This window comes from Oncorhynchus mykiss, chromosome 19, assembly GCF_057628025.1.
Source record: "Oncorhynchus mykiss isolate SJ-2025 chromosome 19, ASM5762802v1, whole genome shotgun sequence".
NCBI lineage: Eukaryota > Metazoa > Chordata > Actinopteri > Salmoniformes > Salmonidae > Oncorhynchus > Oncorhynchus mykiss.
This window is the reverse complement of record NC_143040.1, coordinates 57,481,963-57,500,300: the sequence shown is the minus strand read 5'-3', so window position 1 is coordinate 57,500,300 and position 18,338 is coordinate 57,481,963. Positions and strand designations below refer to the sequence as shown.

Here is an 18,338-nt window from a genome sequence, read left to right as displayed (position 1 = left end):
TGTGTGTAATGCAGGTGTGGCTGTTCTGCTCCAAGCTGCTGCCTTCAGAGGTTCAGCCGAATGTTTTCCACAATTCATCATCATTAAGCTGCCCCCGATGACTGACTTAACGGTTACAGGAGTTATGCCTTTGCATAGTCCTCCAAAACAGATGACCTTCTCTCTGAGCAGAACTAATAAAGATACATAAAGAGGATGTATCCTATGTAATACTGTAATAAAAATGGTAAAACAGTCTAACATTCTTTCCTGGGGGAATTCTGAGGTCTGGGGTGTTCAATTAGGTACAGCCAATCTGCAAACAGTCTCTGAAAAGGAGAAGTTCACAGTTTTAGCTTTGAACAAAGAGCTATATCACAGAAATGCAGAAAACGTTAATAATAATAACAATGACAATAATTGAAAGGCTATATCAAATGAAAGTCGAATACCATTCCATACCCCACTGAGTTACCATGCCATCCCATCATTGCTACATGACTGCTACCTGCTCAGTCACAGGCAGGCCATGCAAATGAGAGAGTATGATGACTCACCACAGGGTTACATAGCTGCAACAGCTGCTCTACGGGATCATATTCATAATGACAGAGCACTTCAGCATGATGAGAAAACAAATGAGCATGCCCTGGCATTAATGTGGATGTGGGGGTGGAGAGTAGAGTTTTGGTCAGCAGCTCCACTGGTGGTGTGATCATGTAGACGTTTTTTGCGTTGGTTTCTAATGCCCTGCAATGATGGGGACTGAAGAATTATCTAGACCCACGTGTTATGTGAGCTCACACTGTAATGGAAGTTGTAAAGGTGGTATAAGCAGATAAGGCCCTTATTTGTGGATGGCAACTTAAAACCACATTTGTAGTGGCACTGCCTGACATTGAAAAAGTCTCGTCAAGAGGGAGCTACGATGAAGAGCATTTAGTTGTCCTTAACTCTCCTTTCCTCAAGGCAATGTTTCTGTTCCACTCTCCTCTATCAGGAGACTCAAAGAACTTAGTGCTGATGGCAAAATCTCTTTCTCGTTGCCTCCCCTACTTAATAGCAAAGCTTACTCACTATTCAAAAACTGCTGAGCTTTTAGTCAATCCTAATCGCATGCTTTAAAGAGGTTTATGAAGGCCAGTCAACGAGGCAGGCTCTGAGGCACACCCTCTGCGAATGTTCCCCCCTCCCCTATGTGGATTCACTCCTCAGACACAGCCAGGCCAGCAGAGAGCTGCAGCCGTTAGGAGCCAGGATGCAGAGATGGATTAGACTATGGAAAGGAGAGCTTGGGGGTGTGTGAATGGACAACAAGATCCTGCTTTCCAACACCCACGCTGCACACCCTCACCATAACACACCTGGTTAAACATCTCCCTTACATTTATACTGAACAAAAATATAAAAAACGCAACATGCAACAATTACAATGATTTTACTGAGTTACAGTTCATAGAAGGAAATCTCAAGACGATCCCACAGCTGAAGAAGCCTGATGTGGAGGTCCTGGTTGCAATCTTGCAACCTTACAGTTAACTAGTCCAACACAATAACAACCTGCCTCTGGCAAAAGGAGAAATGCTCAACAGGGATGTAAACAAATTTGTGCACAACATTTGAGAGAAATAAGCTTTTTGTGATTATGGAACGTTTCTGGGATCTTTTGTTTCAGCTCATGAAACATGGAACCGACACTTTACATGTTGTGTTTATATTTTAATTCATTATACTTTTTATTGTCAATAAGTGATAAGCAGTAATGGGCAATCACTAGGGCTGGACAGTATAAGGCGGCAGATAGCCTAGTGGTTAGAGCGTTGGACTAGTAACCGAAAGGTTGCAAGATCAAATCCCGAGCTGACAAGGGATTTGTTCTGCCCCTGAACAAGGCACTGGCCATCATTGAAAAGAAGAATTTGTTCTTAACTGACTTGCCTAGTTAAATAAAATAACGTATTTTACTATATACACCGGTATTGATGCATGGACCGGTTTAGGTTTTTACTTTACCCTCTATAAACAGGGGTCTCTCTCTCCCCCTCTTCATTTGTACGTACTCAACCACGAGACACTTGCGTTTAGTCTGCATGGACAATACAGCACATGTTGATGATGCAGTTTTCACTTTGCTTCTTAATATAAATCCACTAGTGTTCTATAATTACACTATTAGTTTGTTTCTCTTACATCTGAAAACTGATAGTCTTTTCTTAACAAGTTGAGGATAAGGCATGTTAGCAACTAATGCTAATCACTAGTTAGCTAATACAGTTACTAATACAGCTAATACAGCAAACACAACTAGCTAGAGAGCCTAATACCAGTTATTGTGTAGACCTAAATCAGCATGATGTTTGTGCAACAGTATCGTCTAAATCAAAGAGGAATATGCAAAGCATGAATATGTCAGCTACATGTAGTAGCTAAGATAAGTGCTGATAAGTGTTTTCCCTAGGAACACACAGTTGTGTTGTGACAAGGCAGGGGTGGTATACAGAAGATGGTATTTTACCAAATAGGGCTAAGTCCATATTATGGTAACAACAGCTCAAATAAGCAAAGAGAAACGACAGTCCATCATTACTTTAAGACATGTTGGTCAGTCAATCCAGAAACATTTCAAGCATTTTGAAAGTTTCTTCAAGTGCAGTCACAAAAACCATCAAGGACTACAATGAAACTAGCTCTCATGAGGACTGCCACAGGAAAGGAAGACCCAGAGTTGCCTCTGCTGCAGAGAATATGTTCATTAGAGTTGTAAGCCTCAGAAATCACAGCCCAAATAAATACAGAGTTCAAGTAAAAAAGGAAAAGGAGAGCCACACACTCTAGGAGCTCTGATGCAATAATTTAATAACCTAATAACCAACGTTTCGACAGACAAGCTGTCTTCATCAGGGTATAATGACAAACACTGCGGGTAACTAGTTTATATAGTGTCAAAGGACACAAGCAGGTGTATCATGGCCGGATGTGGCCTGATATAATTGGTTAATTCTTAGAGGAGAGTGCATGAATCAGGCCTTCATGGTCGAATTACTGCAAAGAAACCACTACTAAAAGGGCACCAATAAGAAGAAGATTTGCTTGGGCAAAGAAACACAAGCAATGGACATTAGTCCTTTGCTCTGATTAGATTTTTGGTTCCAACTGCTGCGTCTTTGTGAGAAGCAAAGTAGGTGAACAGATGATCTCTGCATATGTGGTTCCCACAGTGAAGCATGGAGGAGGTGGTGTTATGGTGCTTTGCTGTTGACAATGTCAGTGAATTATTTAGAATTCAAGGCATACTTAACCAGCATGGTTAACACAGCATTCTGCAGCGATACGGCATCCCATCTGGTTTGCGCTTAGTGGGACTATCATTTGTTTTTCAACAAATCAAATGTTTTTCCTCAATCTACACACAATACCCCATAATGACGACAAAGCAAAAACAGGTTTGGACATTTTTGCAAATTGATAAAAAACAAAAGAGATACCTTATTTACATTAGTATTCAGACACATTGCTATGAGACTCAATTGAGCTCAGGTGCATCCTGTTCACATTAATCATCCTTGAGATGTTTCTACAACTTGGAGTCCACCTGTGGTAAAAATCAATTGATTGGACATAATTTGGAAAGACACACACCTGTCTATGTAAGGTCCCACAGTTGACAGTGCATATCAGAGCAAAAACCAAGCCATGAGGTTGAAGGAATTATCCGTAGAGCTCCGAGACCAGATTGTGTCGAGGCACAGATCTGGGGAAGGGTACCAAACAATGTCTGCAGGATTGAAGGTCCCCAAGAACACAGTGGCCTCCATCTTAAATGGAAGAAGTTTGGAACCGTCCAAGACTCTTCCTAGAGCTGGTCGCCCAGCTAAACTGAGCTATCAGGGGAGAAAAGACTTGGTCAGGGAGGTGACCAAGAACCTGATGGTCACTCTGACAGAGTTCCAGAGTTCATCTGTGGAGATGGGAGCAACTTCCAGAAGGACAACCATCTCTGGTTGCACTCCACCAATCAGGCCTTCATGGTAGAGGGGCCAGACGGAAGCCACTCCACAGTAAAAGGCATATGACAGCCCGCTTGGAGTTTGCCAAAAGGCAGCTGAAAGACTCTCAGACCATGAGAAACAAGATTCTTGGGTCTGAAGAAACCATGATTGAACGCTTTGGCCTGAATGCCAAGCGTCACATCTGTCAGAAACCTGGCACCATCCCTACGGTGAAGCATGATGGTGGCAGCATCATGCTGTGGGGATGTTTTTCAGCAGCAGAGACAGACACTAGTCAGGATTGAGGGAAAGGTGAACAGGGCAAAGAACAGAAAGATCCTTGATGAAAACCTGCTCCAGAGCACACAGGACCTGACTGGGGCGAAGGTTCACCTTCCAACAGGACAACGGCCCTAAGCAACACAGCCAAGGAGTGGCTTCGGGACAATTCTCTGGATGTCTTTGAGTGGGCCAGCCAGAGCCCGGACTTGAACCCAATCAAACATCTCTGGAGAGAACTGAAAATAGCTGTGCAGCAACACTCCCCATCCAACCTGACAAGGCTTGAGATTATCTGCAGAAAAGAATGGGAGAAACGCCCCAAATACAGGTGTGCCATGCCTTATACCCAAGAAGACTCTAGGCTGTAATAGCTGAAAGGTTCTTTAACAAAGTACTGAGTAAAGGGTCTGAATACTTACTTAAATATGAAATGTGCAAACATTCCTAAAAACCTGTTTTTGCTTTGTCATTATGGGGCATTATGTATAGTAGATTGATGAGGACAAAAAATATATATATATTTAATCCATTTAAAATAAGGCTGTAATGTAACAAAATGTGGAAAAGGTCAAAGGGTCTGAACACTTTACGAATGCACTGTACAGAATACACCCAGGGCTTGATCATACATACGGAACACAGTGAGAAAAGCTACCGGTCTAATTGAGCAACAACATCCATGGTAGGAGTTAGAAACAGACTTATCTTCCTTAGCACCACAGGAGGTTGGGTGGCACATTAATTGTGGTGGACGGGCTCATATTAATGACTGGAACGGGATACATGAATGGTATTGAACTCATCAAACATGGTTTCAATGTGTCTGATACCATTCCAGTCACTCCATTCCAGCCATTACTATGAGCCGTCCTCCCCTCAGCAGCCTCTTGTGCTAAGCACTGTCTGGCTCCTGGACCACAATGAGTGATTAGTCAGGACAAGCAGGGAAAAGAGTGACTGACTGGTCCAGTGCTGTGGAGACATCCCTCATGCTAATAGCACTCAGTGTCTAAATATATGCTCTCCCCATTGTACTCCATGGGACCTGGAAGTCACTGAGGGCCAATTTACAACCTCCTGAAAATGGATGAGAGGGACACAGGTTGTCGTGCTGCTGAGATCAACCAGGCAGCAGGCACGGTTATTAAACCAGGGACAGACAGTGGGAGAGGAGAAGTGGTGTCTGTGGGTATAACAGCCTGCTGCTCAGGTTTTACAGGCTCCACATTTCACCACATTAAATATAGTAATAAACAACATGTCACAAAGAGCTCGTCTGAGAACTGGAGACATTTTAGAAGAGGGTAAACCAGTCTAGGCATGGGGAAATCTAGAACAAGAGAGGAAGCAATGAAGAAAGAGAGAGAGAGAGAGAGAGAGAGAAAAAAAAAAAGAGAGCAAATGGTCGAGACAGAAAGATGCACGCCTACATCAGAAACCTCAGTTGTTAAGCATCTAGTAATAAACAACATGTCAAAGAGCTCGTATGAGAACTGGAGACATTTTAGAAGAGGGTAAACCAGTCTAGGCATGGGGAAATCTAGAACAAGAGAGGAAGCAATGAAGAAAGAGCTGGTAAGTGTGATCAGTAACAATGAGAGAGAGGTTGTCTATAGCAAATATTTTAACTAAACTAAAATGTATTTATTTATTTGGAAGGATGACCTCAGGTTTATTCAATCTACATGAATGGACATGTATCGTATGATAGATTCATTCAAACACAGATCCTGTGATGACAGAAACTAGAACAGCCACACCTTTTCAAAGGAAACCAGACAGGTGTTACCATGATGAGTAACTCAGTAGACAAAGGACATCAAGTGGGCTGTCCCTGTCAGTAAGAATGATGCATGAGAGTTAAGACAAGTCTTCTATGCTATCTACACCATATTGATTGCTGAGACTTCCAGAAAAAGGTCTGAGACTAAACATTAAAGCTGAGCTAACAGAATTACAAGGCTTTATACAACTCTACCAACTCATAGACAAGATGCTGCTCAATGTGACAGCTCAAGGTGAAAGAGCACCTTGAGGAAGAGTGAGAGGCCTGTCTCATCCACATACAGGCTACCACTGGCTTATCAACAGTGACAGGTTGGGCCATAAACCCTGGCTCTTTGTTAGCTACAGCCCCAATGCCCTGTTCATAGGCAATGTGGGCCAAAGGATGGCAAAATCATAGGGAACAACCTTTAGCTACTTACTCAAAAGTGAAGAAGAGTCCGCTTGTGATGAGAATGAGGACGAGGGTGAGGTAGAAGACCCCTGTCTGTCTGGCCATCATGATCCTCCCATTGCAGTAAAATTTATTCCGCCCCGGGAAGGCTTGCCACTTCCTCTTTTTGGGGGTCCTCTTCTTGTATGGAGTTTCCATTGGGGTTGAGCTGCGAGTGCTGATCTGGCTGTATTCGCACTCTCGCATAGGCTCAGCCACCCCGAGTTGCAGCATCAATGGTCACTCAGTGAGATCCCCTCCACAGTTGAAGCAGTCCAGGGCCAGGAGCACCGCTGAAATGAAAGCAACAGAACTGTGATGTTAATCTACTGGAAAAATAGTTGTCTGATTATAGCCTGGTCCCAGATCTGTGTGTGGAGTATACAGTCAACTACTATGTTGTCATGCCAGACGGACAATTAATAGTTGTTGGCAAAACAATATAAACAGATCTGGGATCAGTCTGATTATAGGATCACATTCAATGTTTTGCAGATTATGTTGAAAGGAGCTAGTATAGGGTTTAGCTTGCTACCATTTTAGAGTTCGTGTTTTATCAGCTAGCTATGGTTTTATTCGTTTGTGGGCTATAGTTTCCAGCATGACATCCAGACCTATCCATCTTACTAAGCTACATAACTAACTAGCTTAGTAACGTTAGTTAGCTACCAGTGACAGCTTCTCACATGCTTGAAACTTTTCACTAGCTAGCAACTAGCACGCTTGCAACTAATGGTTTAATCAAATATACTTAGCTAATAAGTCTTGGCCCTAGCTAGCTAACTGAACTAGCTAACTACCTACCTACCATGACCAAATAAACAAACGTTAACTATCTTACGCTAATTAGGTAATGTTACCTGAATCACCCAGCAACATTACTTTACTATTGACTAGATATAGACAGCTAACGTCAGCTAGCTAGCAAAAAGAAAAATGCAGCCAAGTAACTAGATCTAGTTAGCTAGGCTAACGTTAACTCGTGGGCAAACTTCTGAGTGTTCTGTCGTTTCCTGTGAGCCAACACCCGTTTTCATTCACCAAGCATTACGGGCACATCCCGGACCGCATACCATCACAGAAACCCTCCAGTTTTGACAGCCCTCTGGACAGCTCACCAAAGAAAGTCGAGACTGCTGGTACGCCACTTTTTTTCTGGTCTCCTTATTCGTGTTTGTTGCAAACTGCAGTCGAAAAAAATATCATAATTTCTCTCGGAACAATAATTACAAAAGGCTTACGACTGATTTGAAAATATCAAACACTTCAATCATGGAAAAATCAGAGGATAGTCTGGGTAGGTCCCACGCCACACCATTTCAAACTCAACCACAGTGGAAAGACGCGCGAGTGATTCTCAGACAAGTTTGCGTGTGATACGAAAAATCAGAACGCGCTTGCAGGTCCAATTTCCATCTACAGTTGCTAAATTTGGGGATATTCACATAATTATGTCACGTACTCGTTCGCTTGCGTAGTGAAAAGATGCACCATTCCCAGCAAGGCTGTTGAAACATCGGGATATCCCACTGTGTTTGTTCGGAAAGCATTCACACTGTTATCTCCATCACGTTGCACTGCTCATCGCAACTAACAAACAACAACATACCGAGCACACATCCCGCACTCCTCGAAACACATTCTTCTTCGTGTGAATTTCTGGCAGACCAGACGCTGTGTTGAGTATTGCTGCCTTTCAGAGGTCGGAGTGCATATTGCACATTTATCACAAAAAAAGGAAAGGGGAACATTATAAATTGCACAACCATCTAACCCTGCAACGGTCTGTCCCCAAAACCCATCCCACTACTTTGGCCCTAAACGATCTTACACCAGGCCATCAGCCTTGGAGGATGGAACCCCTTCTATCAAAACTCCCTGTAGATCTTCTGCACTAAAATCACTCAGACCCAAATATTTATCTGCTGCTGCAACTACCACGCCTATCTTCTGTGATGTCCACTCCATCCATGCAGTTCAGTTAATCACCATGGCTATAATAAAGCACTGCTCTGTTTTCTTGACATAGCTATCAACAAAACAAGTCCTACAGGCTCTAGTTGTGTTGCACCGGGACAACTGCCAGTCACATGGTCAAGTGCCACAAAGAGGGCCATACTGTACCAGTCAAAAGTTTGGACACACCTACTCATTATTTTACTATTTTCTACATTGTAGAATAATAGTGAAGACATCAAAACTATGAAATAACACACATGGAATCTTGTAGTAACCAAAAAGTGTTAAACAAATCAAAGTATATTTTATATTTTTCAAAGTAACCAACCTTTGACTTGATGACGGCTTTGCACACTCTTGGCATTCTCTCAACCAGCATCGTGATGAATGCTTTTTCAATAGTCTTGAAGGAGTTCCCATATATGCCGAGCACTTTTTGGCAGTTTTTCCTTCACTCTGCGGTCCAACTCATCCCAAACCATCTCAATTGGGTTGAGGTCAGGTGCTTGTGGAGGCCAGGTCATCAGATGCAGCACTCCATCACTCTCCTTTTTGATCAAATAACCCTTACACAGCCTGGAGATGTGTTTTGGGTCATTGTCCTGTTGAAAAACAAATGATTGTCCCACTAAGCACAAACCAGATGGGATGGCGTATCGCTGCAGAATGCTGTGGTAGCCATGCTGGTTAAGTGTGTCTTGAATTCTAAATAAATCCCAGACAGGGGTAAAAAAAATATATATATTGTATCAATTTTAGAATAAGGCTGTAACGTATCAAAAGGTGGAAAAGGGGAAGGGATCAGAATACTTTCCGAATGCACTGTATGGGTTGGATAGATCCACTTTTTCCAAAAAAGCATGGATCCACTTTTCCATCTCTCGTAGGATGCTCAGGGCAAACATTAGAAATCTCTACAGCCAAACCTGTCGCCACAGGTAGACCTTCATCCTGGTCAGGTTCATTTTCAAAGGACTCATTACTGCCGACTGACTCCATCTCATGATCCTCAGACCAATGGGATCCAACATCCTCAAGATGCTCAAGCGATAAAGTGGATTTCATTTTACTTGTCTTTTATTCAGGGAAAGAAGGTTTGTACTTAGCACCATGGTTTTTAATTTTTCACATCTTCACACTTCTCTCCTGCTGTGACACATCCCCTCTCCGCACTTAATCTTGGTCAGTGGATAGCAAATGCATGAATTGGTGGATAGCTGTGCAACAGGAATTATGGGGAATGTAGTAGCCCATTGATCTCATTGATTGCACATCTGGAAAGAAAATAAACACAAATGTCTAATGCCTGAATAATACAAAAAAATAACATTCATATACTATCTACAGCTTCACTAATAGAACAAATATAATCAATTTATCATGAAAATGATGCCCTTTTAGATCCTGAATTCTAGTCTACCATGTTTACATCAACAGGGTAGTCATTGTCAAGTGTGCTCCCTCTTCGGCCTCTAGATCACCAGGCTGCTTGTTATGGCGCACACCTGTCACCATCGTTATGCGCATCAGTTTATAATGACACTCACCTGGACACCATCATCTCCTTGATTGCCTGCCCTATATATGTCACTCCCTTTGGTTCCTTCCCCCAGGCCTCATTGTTTCTGTTTCATGTCTGTGTGTTGGTTGTGTTTCTTGGTTTGTACTATGAGTCATGCATGCGTTCATTAATTAAATTATTCACTCACTTCCTGAACTTGCTTCCTGACTCCCAGTGCACATGTTACTGTCATATGTGTACCCATAAGGTAATCCAAACCAGCTGTCATACAGACATGCCCTCTAATGCCAGCCTCGTCATGTGATGCTGCAAGTTCCTGAGGTCCTGCTTTGGTCATGGTCATTTTCTGGGTTCTTCACTCCCCCATACCACCTACACACCACAGAAATCCTTAACATCTCCTAGTCTGAACAATGCCTCTGGCTTCCAGCTTGATTCACTCGATCACTCCCACAGCCCTCCTACACATCTCCAAGTCTGAACAATGCCTCTGCCTTCCAGCTTGATTCACTCAATCACTCCCACTGTCCTACAAACATGTCCTTGTTCAGTCAATGCTCCTCTTTCACAGGCAGGCTTAGAGAACTCTGTCTGAGTCATTGGGCATACATATGTATTATCAACAGGTCTCTCAGCGGTGAGAAATAGACTCCGAGAGAGCACACAAAGTTCTTTTCCTGTACTGTATGAGAAGCTGAGTGGGCTTAGATCACTACTTTGCACTATTGAGTAGAAATGAGAATGGAAAAGGAGCTCAATATGCTCATTAGTCTCTCAGAGTAGTGGTACACATAGCCTATACATCATTCTTCATCACATCTCCACAGGTTTTTTCATATCCAATACATTGGAAATACAATTTTATGTTCATAGTAAAATGTGGATATAGTGCCTTCAGAAAGTATTCATACCTCTTGACTTATTTCACATTTTGTTGTGTTACAGCCTGAATTCAAAATGGATTAAATCGTTTTTTTCTCATCTGTTTCTCATAATAACAAAGTGAAAGCATGTTTTTAGAAATGTTAGCTAATTTATTATCTACAATGTTGTTGATCCATCCTCAGTTCTCTCCTATCACAGCCATTACATTTTGTAACTGTTTCACTATTGGCCTCAAAGAGAAATCCCTGAGCAGTTTCCTTCCTCTCCAGCAACTGAGTTAGGAAGAACACCTGTATTTTTGTAGTGACTGGGTGTATTGATACACCATCCAAAGTGTAATAAATAACTTCACCATGCTCAAAGGGATATTCAATGTCTGCTTTTTTTAAATCTACCAATAGGTGCCCTTCTTTGCGAGGCATTGGAAAACCTCCCTGGTCTTTGTGGTTGAATCTGTGTTTGAAATTCACATTGTGTTTGTACCCCACACAAACATAATTGTATGTGTGGGGTACAGCGATGAAGTAGTCATTCAAAAATCACGTTAAACACTATTATTGCAACTTATTATGTGAGTTGTTAAGCACATTTTTATTCCTGAACTCATTTAGGCTTTCCATAATAAAGAGGTTGAATACTTATTGACTCCAGAAACATTTAATTTCAGCATTTCCACCTTGACATTATGGGGTATTGTGTGTGTAGGCCAGTGACACAACATCTAAATGTAATCTATTTAAAATGCAGGCGGTAACACAACAAAATGTGGGAAATGTCTAGGGATGTGAATACTTTCTGAAGGTGGTTGTAACATTTACTGTACATGTAGATTGATCTGCAGTCTCAGGATGTATTGCCATGAAACACATTTCCAATCAAACAGCATTTGGATGTTATAATCCAAAACCCTTTCATACTAGTGGATTACATCATATGAAACGTATATACAGTATAATGAGGCTGACATAGTGGATAAAGCTGTTGTATTCATTCTCAAAAATCTGTGACAAGCCATGGATGTTTTCAATGCTTTTCACTGACCCTTAATCCACAGGGTCAGAATTTAAATCCTGGACTGGTAGCATGTTTGACCAAAGTGCTGACATATGATTAGGCTTTATTTGCTTAAGAAAATGACTGGATATGATATCCCTTTCCTCCAATTTAAGAACCACATGGGGTTGATTCAGAATCTATCTGGGCCTTTGTCCAGGGATATATTCTAATACATAATGGAAGGATGGTCAGTGCTGTGACCAAGTCCATTCAGTATCAGAGTTGTCAAATATAATCAATACCCACTGGGCACACATTGGTTAAATCAACGTTACATTGAATTACATTGAACCAATGTGGATTAGATGTTGAATTGACGTCTGTGCCCATTGGCTAGTCTTTGCATGAGAATGTGATGATAGAATTACCATTTACATGAAATGGGGTGAATACACACATTTGTTCAACTAAATACACCAGCGTTTTCCAAATTCGGTCCTTGGAACCCCACGTTTTGGTTTTTGCCCTAACGCTACACAGCTAATTCAAATTATCAAAGTTTGATGATTAGTTGATTATTTGAATCAGCTGTGTAGTGCTAGGGCAAAAAACAAAATGTGCACCCCTTGGGGTCCGAAGACCGAGTTGGGGAAAACCTGAAATATACAAAGAATCCCCATTTTTACAGACTGATTTCCCCCAAAAGATATTCAAAAACTACATACATGCAAACAATCTCTCACACACACTCACACACGCTCTGGCACAACTTCCAGCCTTGCTGTCAGAGCTATGACTCAGCCACTCAGAAGCAGCGCTGTGTGGGAGGCCTACTCCTGTGGTGGTGGTGGGCCCTGAGTGAAAATCAGCCACCAACGCTAAAATCCAATACATTTACAGTACAACTACCCACGTTCTGACACAATCTGTGCCATGTTCTACATTCTGAACTAAGGTATCTTAAGTGGTGCTCTGAATCATAGTATTTCATTCGAACATGACAATCTGCTTACAAACAACCAACACAGACTGCCAAAGTACAGGTACAGTAGTTTGAGAATTGTAAGGAAGGACGTTTTAGGTATACGAAGTACCTCACAGGCACTATTATAGAAAAATATATACTGTGGGTTCTTATCTGCTTCCCCAGTTTGGCTCTGCACAAGAAGCCTTATAATCGTCCCTTTAAAATCAAACCTGAAATGAGATGATGACATCTAATGAGACCATCCATGTCAGTAACTGGAATGGTGTTCTTAAGGCAGTTCAAAATAAGATCAAAAATAAGTGCTTTATTTGAGCAATAAATAACCACAGAGGGTAAGCTTGAAAAACAGTTTTTTCTCTGTCTGATTGAGGCTCTATCAGACTGATCAACTCCAAAGTACAGACAGTTTTGCTTACCTGACCCCCACACTTATCAGTGATGTTGTGGACAAGGAATGATTGAGGTGAAGTCAAGTGTCTTGTCCTCATTCACTCTAGGTATGCTGCACATACAGAGAACGTGGCCTAAATCACATAGAGCAGTCAGCACCATGTCATTTCATCCAATTTCATCATGCTTGTGATTGTGGTTGGTGAGTGTTCAGGTCAGGAAAATGCAACCTGGTCTCAGTGCATTTCGCATTATACTGTATGTAAATCAGAGACACTCCATTTAGTATGATATGTTACATTTCGTATAGTATGCATTAATTAGTGGATGTCCATCACCCCTAGGCTAGGGGTTTAAGAGTTAGGCTAAAGGGGTTAAGGCTAGGGTTAGGGTTAGCTAACATGCTAAGTTGTTGAAAAGCAGCTAAAAAGTAGTAAGTAGTTGAAAAGTTGCTAATTAGCTCAAATGCTAAAGTTGTCCATGATGACTATGCACACTCTTGGATTGCATCCTACCTGGAAGGCCGCTCCTACCAGGTGACGTGGAGAGGATCTGAGTCTGCACCACTTACTGTCACTACTGTTGTCCCCCAGGGCTCGGTTCTAGGCCCTCTCCTCTTCTCTCTATACACCGAGTCACTCGACTCCATCATAATCTCACATGGTCTCTCCTGTCATTGCTATGCGGATGACACTCAACTACTTTTCTCCTTTCCCCCTTCTGACACCCAGGTGGCGACAGGCATCTCTGCGTGCCAGGATGATATCTCAGCTTGGACATCGGCCCACCATCAAGCTCAACCTCGACAAGACAGAACTGCTCTTCCACCCGGGGAAGGCATGCCCGCTCAAAGACCTCTACATCATGGTTGACAACTCCACAGTGTCACCCTCCCAGTGCAAATAACCTTGGTGCGACCCTGAACACCCAGTCGTTCTCTGCAAATATCAAAAAAGTGACCCTCTCCTGCAGGTTCATGCTCTACAACATCCATAGAGTACGACCCTGCCTTACACAGGAAGCGGTGCAGGTCCTAATTCAGGCACTTGTTCTGTCCCACCTGGACTACTGCAACTCGCTGTTAGCTGGGCTCCCCACTTGTGCCATCAAACCCCTGCAACTTATCCAGAACGTTGCGGCCCGCCTGGTTTTCAACCATGTCACCCCTCTCCTCCGCACATTCCACTTAATGCCCTTTAAGTGTAAGAACTGTTTGAAAAGACTGCCTGAAATTTCAGACTGTTTTGGTGGGATGGAGTTTTGGCCTGCCTGGTGAAATCACCAGGCGGTTAATTAATTAATAGACCAATAAGAGAGATAGTTCCAAACCTCTCTGCCAATTACAGGTAGTTTTCAGTTTTCCCCTCCCCACTCAGACCACCTCCAGATAGTCCTAGCAGAGTTCTTGCTTGAGAAATTGCTCTTTGCTAAGAAGCTATTTTTGTTTCTTTTTGACCATTTTAATTGAAAACAATCACATTAAGGTACTTAATTGTTACCCAGAAATGATTTGATATTGAGATAAAAAAAAAATGGCTGCATTGGGCCTTTAACAATATGAGAGCTTGGGACTATAAAGTTCTATCTCCAATTGAATCAACATATTGTTCTGTTCAATGTTCTCTATCTATACAGGGTGCGTTTGTAAATTCACTCTGGCTATCTACTCTGATTTCAGAGTGTGCCAGGGCACAGAATAACCGGGGAATTTACGAACACCCGTTGAAAAGGGCCGTTGTCATTAAACGTTGGCAAAAAAAACGTAATTCAATTGTTGCTAGCAGCACAGTTACAGTCACCAGTGTGCACTCTTTTTGCAGATAGAACGTCACAGTCTCAAGCTCTCAAATAGTCAATGTACATTTCATTCATAACATGCTGGAACACAGAGTATAAATATGTATATCAAGTCAAAGACAGTCAATGAGTCAGAAGAAAAAAGGCAGATTTACAATGAGTTGTCATATTTTGTGTGTGTTGTGGGTTCTTTTCTGAGGTTTATTTTTGAACTACATTGTCTTGGCTCAAAAATATACCCATTTACATGAATGGAGGACATACAATAAAATAAATATATTCACAAGTTCTGTAACCTCAGCGAGTTATCCCTGACCCTGGCACTTTCACGTTTGATGACCAAATATTGTTTTGATCAGCTTGAAGCTATGGTACAATGCGTAGAGGAACGTTATACATACAGAGACCTACACAACCTCCAGGTTCAAATATCTGACCCCAATAACAAAATAACAATAACAAATCTCACCAATAATAAAAAGTAGTTGTAATAATCTGAAACTTGTTTTGATAGTGAATGTAAAGTGAAAGTGGTTCCAATGTACAACAGTCTATATACAGTATATAGTGCCAACTTGAGATAAAAAAGGAAATAAAACAAATGCAACACAAGTGCTTAAGATACTGTTCTTTTGTGAAAGTTGACTCCCGGATGTAGTAGCAATGATTGACAACAATGAAGCAAGTCAAACATTTGACACTGTTAAAAAACAATCTAATTGGCTGATGCAACACTGCCTACCCATGGTCAAAATTACATATTGCAAGTGCCATGAACAGACAACTCCCACTTGGCCTATTGCACATTTTTCTCCAGCAATTGAAACATTTACATGTTTGTTTAAAATCAGTGTTCTCTTTTTCTGAAAGTTTGGCAAGTTAAGTTTTATCTACAATATTTTTCACCATTTAAATAAATATGATCTTTGTAAACAAAACAAACCACATATGGTCAATACAGATATGAACATTTATACAATTCCAAAACATTTCAAAAGAGAAAAATGAAATGAAAGAATCCTCTCCAAAATCTGGCACCAGCTTTGGTTAAACAAAAGAAAACAAGGAAAAATAATATATACACGTAAACAACAGCAGGTATTAAATATCTGTATTAAAATCATCTTTCAAATCCCAAAACCAAAGTGTTAATGGGGGCAGAGGAGCTATATATATATTTATATATATAAAAAAAAACTTCTTCCATTTCATTGAAATAAAAATATAAAACCACAGAATAACGTGTTCCTCTCATCGTCTCTCTGTCTGTCTCTTGGCTCAGGTCCGTCTATCCTGCTGTCATAATTTTTTTACAAACTGAAAAAGTACTTCACATATGATGCTGGTCACCCCCTGGTTGAGCACAGAGGATATGGAGATGTCCAGGATTCGTCCCTCATACAGGACAAACTCTGGCCTGTTCTCCTCCACCTTGGCCATAGCCAGCAGAGCTTTGGCAGCCCGACACATCATGTTAATGCTGGGGGGCTCCATGGGGGGGTGGTGGGCCATGTGCAGCATGCTGTGGGGGTTCTGCTGGTGCTGGGCCATGCTCACTCCATCCTCCAGGAAGCCCATCAGGTTACCCACACTATTATTCTGTATGGCGATGGCGCGTGCTGCCGTAGAGTCTCCTTGAGCCAGGTTGGATAGGGTGGCCACGGCCATCTCGCGGTACACCTGGTTCTTACGCTGGCCCACGTAACGCACCAGGGTAGCGTACAGCTTCTCCTGGCGGCTGAAGGGTGGCGTGGCCAGCAGCAGGTCCACGTTGTTGTCCTGAATGCTCAGCTTGCAAAGGCACTCCAGCACCAGTCTCTGGGGGGTGAGGGGCGAGTGGGGGGTGCCTGAGGGGAAGGGGTCCTGGGCCTCGGCAGAGGGACACACCATCCAGTGGAGCAGGCCGTTCAGGATGGGCAGGCAGATGGTCTCTGGGTAGAGGGACAGGTCCAGCTGGCCAGAGATGTTAGCCAGAGTGACCAAGGTGTTCTCCCTGAGTGTAGCGAGACAGTTCCACCACCACTCATCCTTACTGCAGGCCAGGCCCCGCTCCTGCACATCCTCTCTCTGGTAGCTAGGGGGCGTCCTCTTCCTCTCTGGGTGCTGGTGATGGAGCAGCAGTAGTCTGCCCAGGATCAGCACCAGGCCTGGGTGACGGGACATGTCTGAGTCGTTCCCAGGGATGAAGGAGAGGCTGCGGATGATGTTGGACACACAGAGGCAGCGTTTGGCCAGGGAGTCCTGCCAGGGGGAGGACGTGGAGAGGGGAGCCTCGTCCAGACAGCGGGGCTCGTCCTCTAGCAGGGTGATGTGCTGGTGGCCCCCTCCCTGGTGCAGCCTGAAGGGGTAGGTGGGGGCAGAGTGGGTAGGGTGGCCCTCTGACAAAGCCCCTAACCGGGCACACAGTATATCATCGATGGTGGCAGTGATACCCATCTCTGTCTGCTTTCCCCCCTCTGTGTCCGGTTCTTTATTGAGACTGGCACATTCCTCTCTCTCTCCATCCATCCTGTCAGGGTGCTCTCCCCTGCGCTCAAAGTGGGCCTGGATGTGGGCGGTGGAATCACCCCCGCCTGCCTGCCAGTGGAGCAGTCCGCTAGTGAACTCTGTCACGTGACCCAGCTGCTCTGTCATGTCCTCAATCAGGTCCTCTTTGTGCAGGATCTTGACGGGGAATTTGTCGTACTTGCTGGCCTGTTGTGGCCTTGGCTCGTGCTCTGAAGGAGCCTGAGAAGGAGAGATTTCCTTACTTTCAGCTGAGGCTTCCTTACTCTCGGTTGGCTTTTCACTCTCCTCATTCTCTTTCCACTTTTCTTTCTCCCGCTCCTCTTCTTTCTCCCCCTCCTCTTCTTTCTCCCCCTCCTCTTCTTTCTCCCCCTCTTCCTTCTTTACCTTAATCTCGGCTTCAGATTCCTCCTTCGTTCCCTCAGGGGCTGGTTCCGTTGCACTGGGGGGTGACATCCCTTCCTCTGTCATTTTCTCTGTGATGTCAACAGATTTCTCTTCCCCCTTTTCTACTTCCCCCTTCTCCGTCTTCCCCCTCTCCACCTCCTGCTCCTGCTCAGGCTCTGGTGGGCTGGCCTCACAGTCCATCTCAGCTTCAGAGGTCAGCTCCTCCCCCTGGTCACAGGCTTCAGCCCCAAGGAGGGTATTCTGGCCGATGGTCCCTATCTCATACTCCTCCAGGATGCCAAAGATCTCCATCACACAGCGTCTGAAGTACTCCACTATCAGCTCCAGGAAGCCAGGCAACTGCAGACACAACAAAATAACAAATGGCATTAGGGCACTTTAGCGTCCCTTATTATCTACAGAGTATTCTGATAAAGATGT

The 18,338-nt window shown here is 43.2% G+C and overlaps 2 protein-coding genes and 1 long non-coding RNA gene across 25 annotated transcripts in view; 1 reads left to right on the top strand and 2 right to left on the bottom strand.

The window, feature by feature from the left end:
• LOC110498046 (palmitoyltransferase ZDHHC14) overlaps positions 1–8,539 on the bottom strand; it is an 88,972-nt gene extending 80,433 nt beyond the window's left edge. For 3 of the 20 annotated variants that reach the window (XM_036954982.2, XM_090211437.1, XM_090211447.1), the window contains exons 1-2: positions 7,329–8,060; positions 6,458–6,761 (exon numbers count right to left, since the gene is read on the bottom strand). In XM_036954982.2, coding sequence (XP_036810877.1) covers positions 6,458–6,702 — 245 coding nt within the window. In that variant the 5' untranslated portion in view covers positions 6,703–6,761; positions 7,329–8,060. Of the gene's footprint in view, positions 1–6,457; positions 6,762–7,328 lie in introns of all 20 variants that reach the window. The other 17 variants (XM_036954981.2, XM_090211441.1, XM_036954979.2 and 14 more) reach the window with 13 other exon arrangements.
• LOC118941487 (uncharacterized) lies at positions 5,686–15,617 on the top strand. The gene is made up of 2 exons (XR_005037762.2): positions 5,686–5,825; positions 13,940–15,617. It is a non-coding gene; the product is annotated as an uncharacterized LOC118941487 (long non-coding RNA).
• LOC110498372 (AT-rich interactive domain-containing protein 1B) overlaps positions 14,647–18,338 on the bottom strand; it is a 309,442-nt gene continuing 305,750 nt past the window's right edge. For all 4 annotated transcript variants that reach the window (XM_036954974.2, XM_090211433.1, XM_090211432.1 and 1 more), the window contains one exon: positions 14,647–18,257. In XM_036954974.2, the coding sequence (XP_036810869.2) occupies positions 16,305–18,257 (1,953 nt within the window). In that variant the 3' untranslated portion in view covers positions 14,647–16,304. The remainder of the gene's footprint in view (positions 18,258–18,338) is intronic.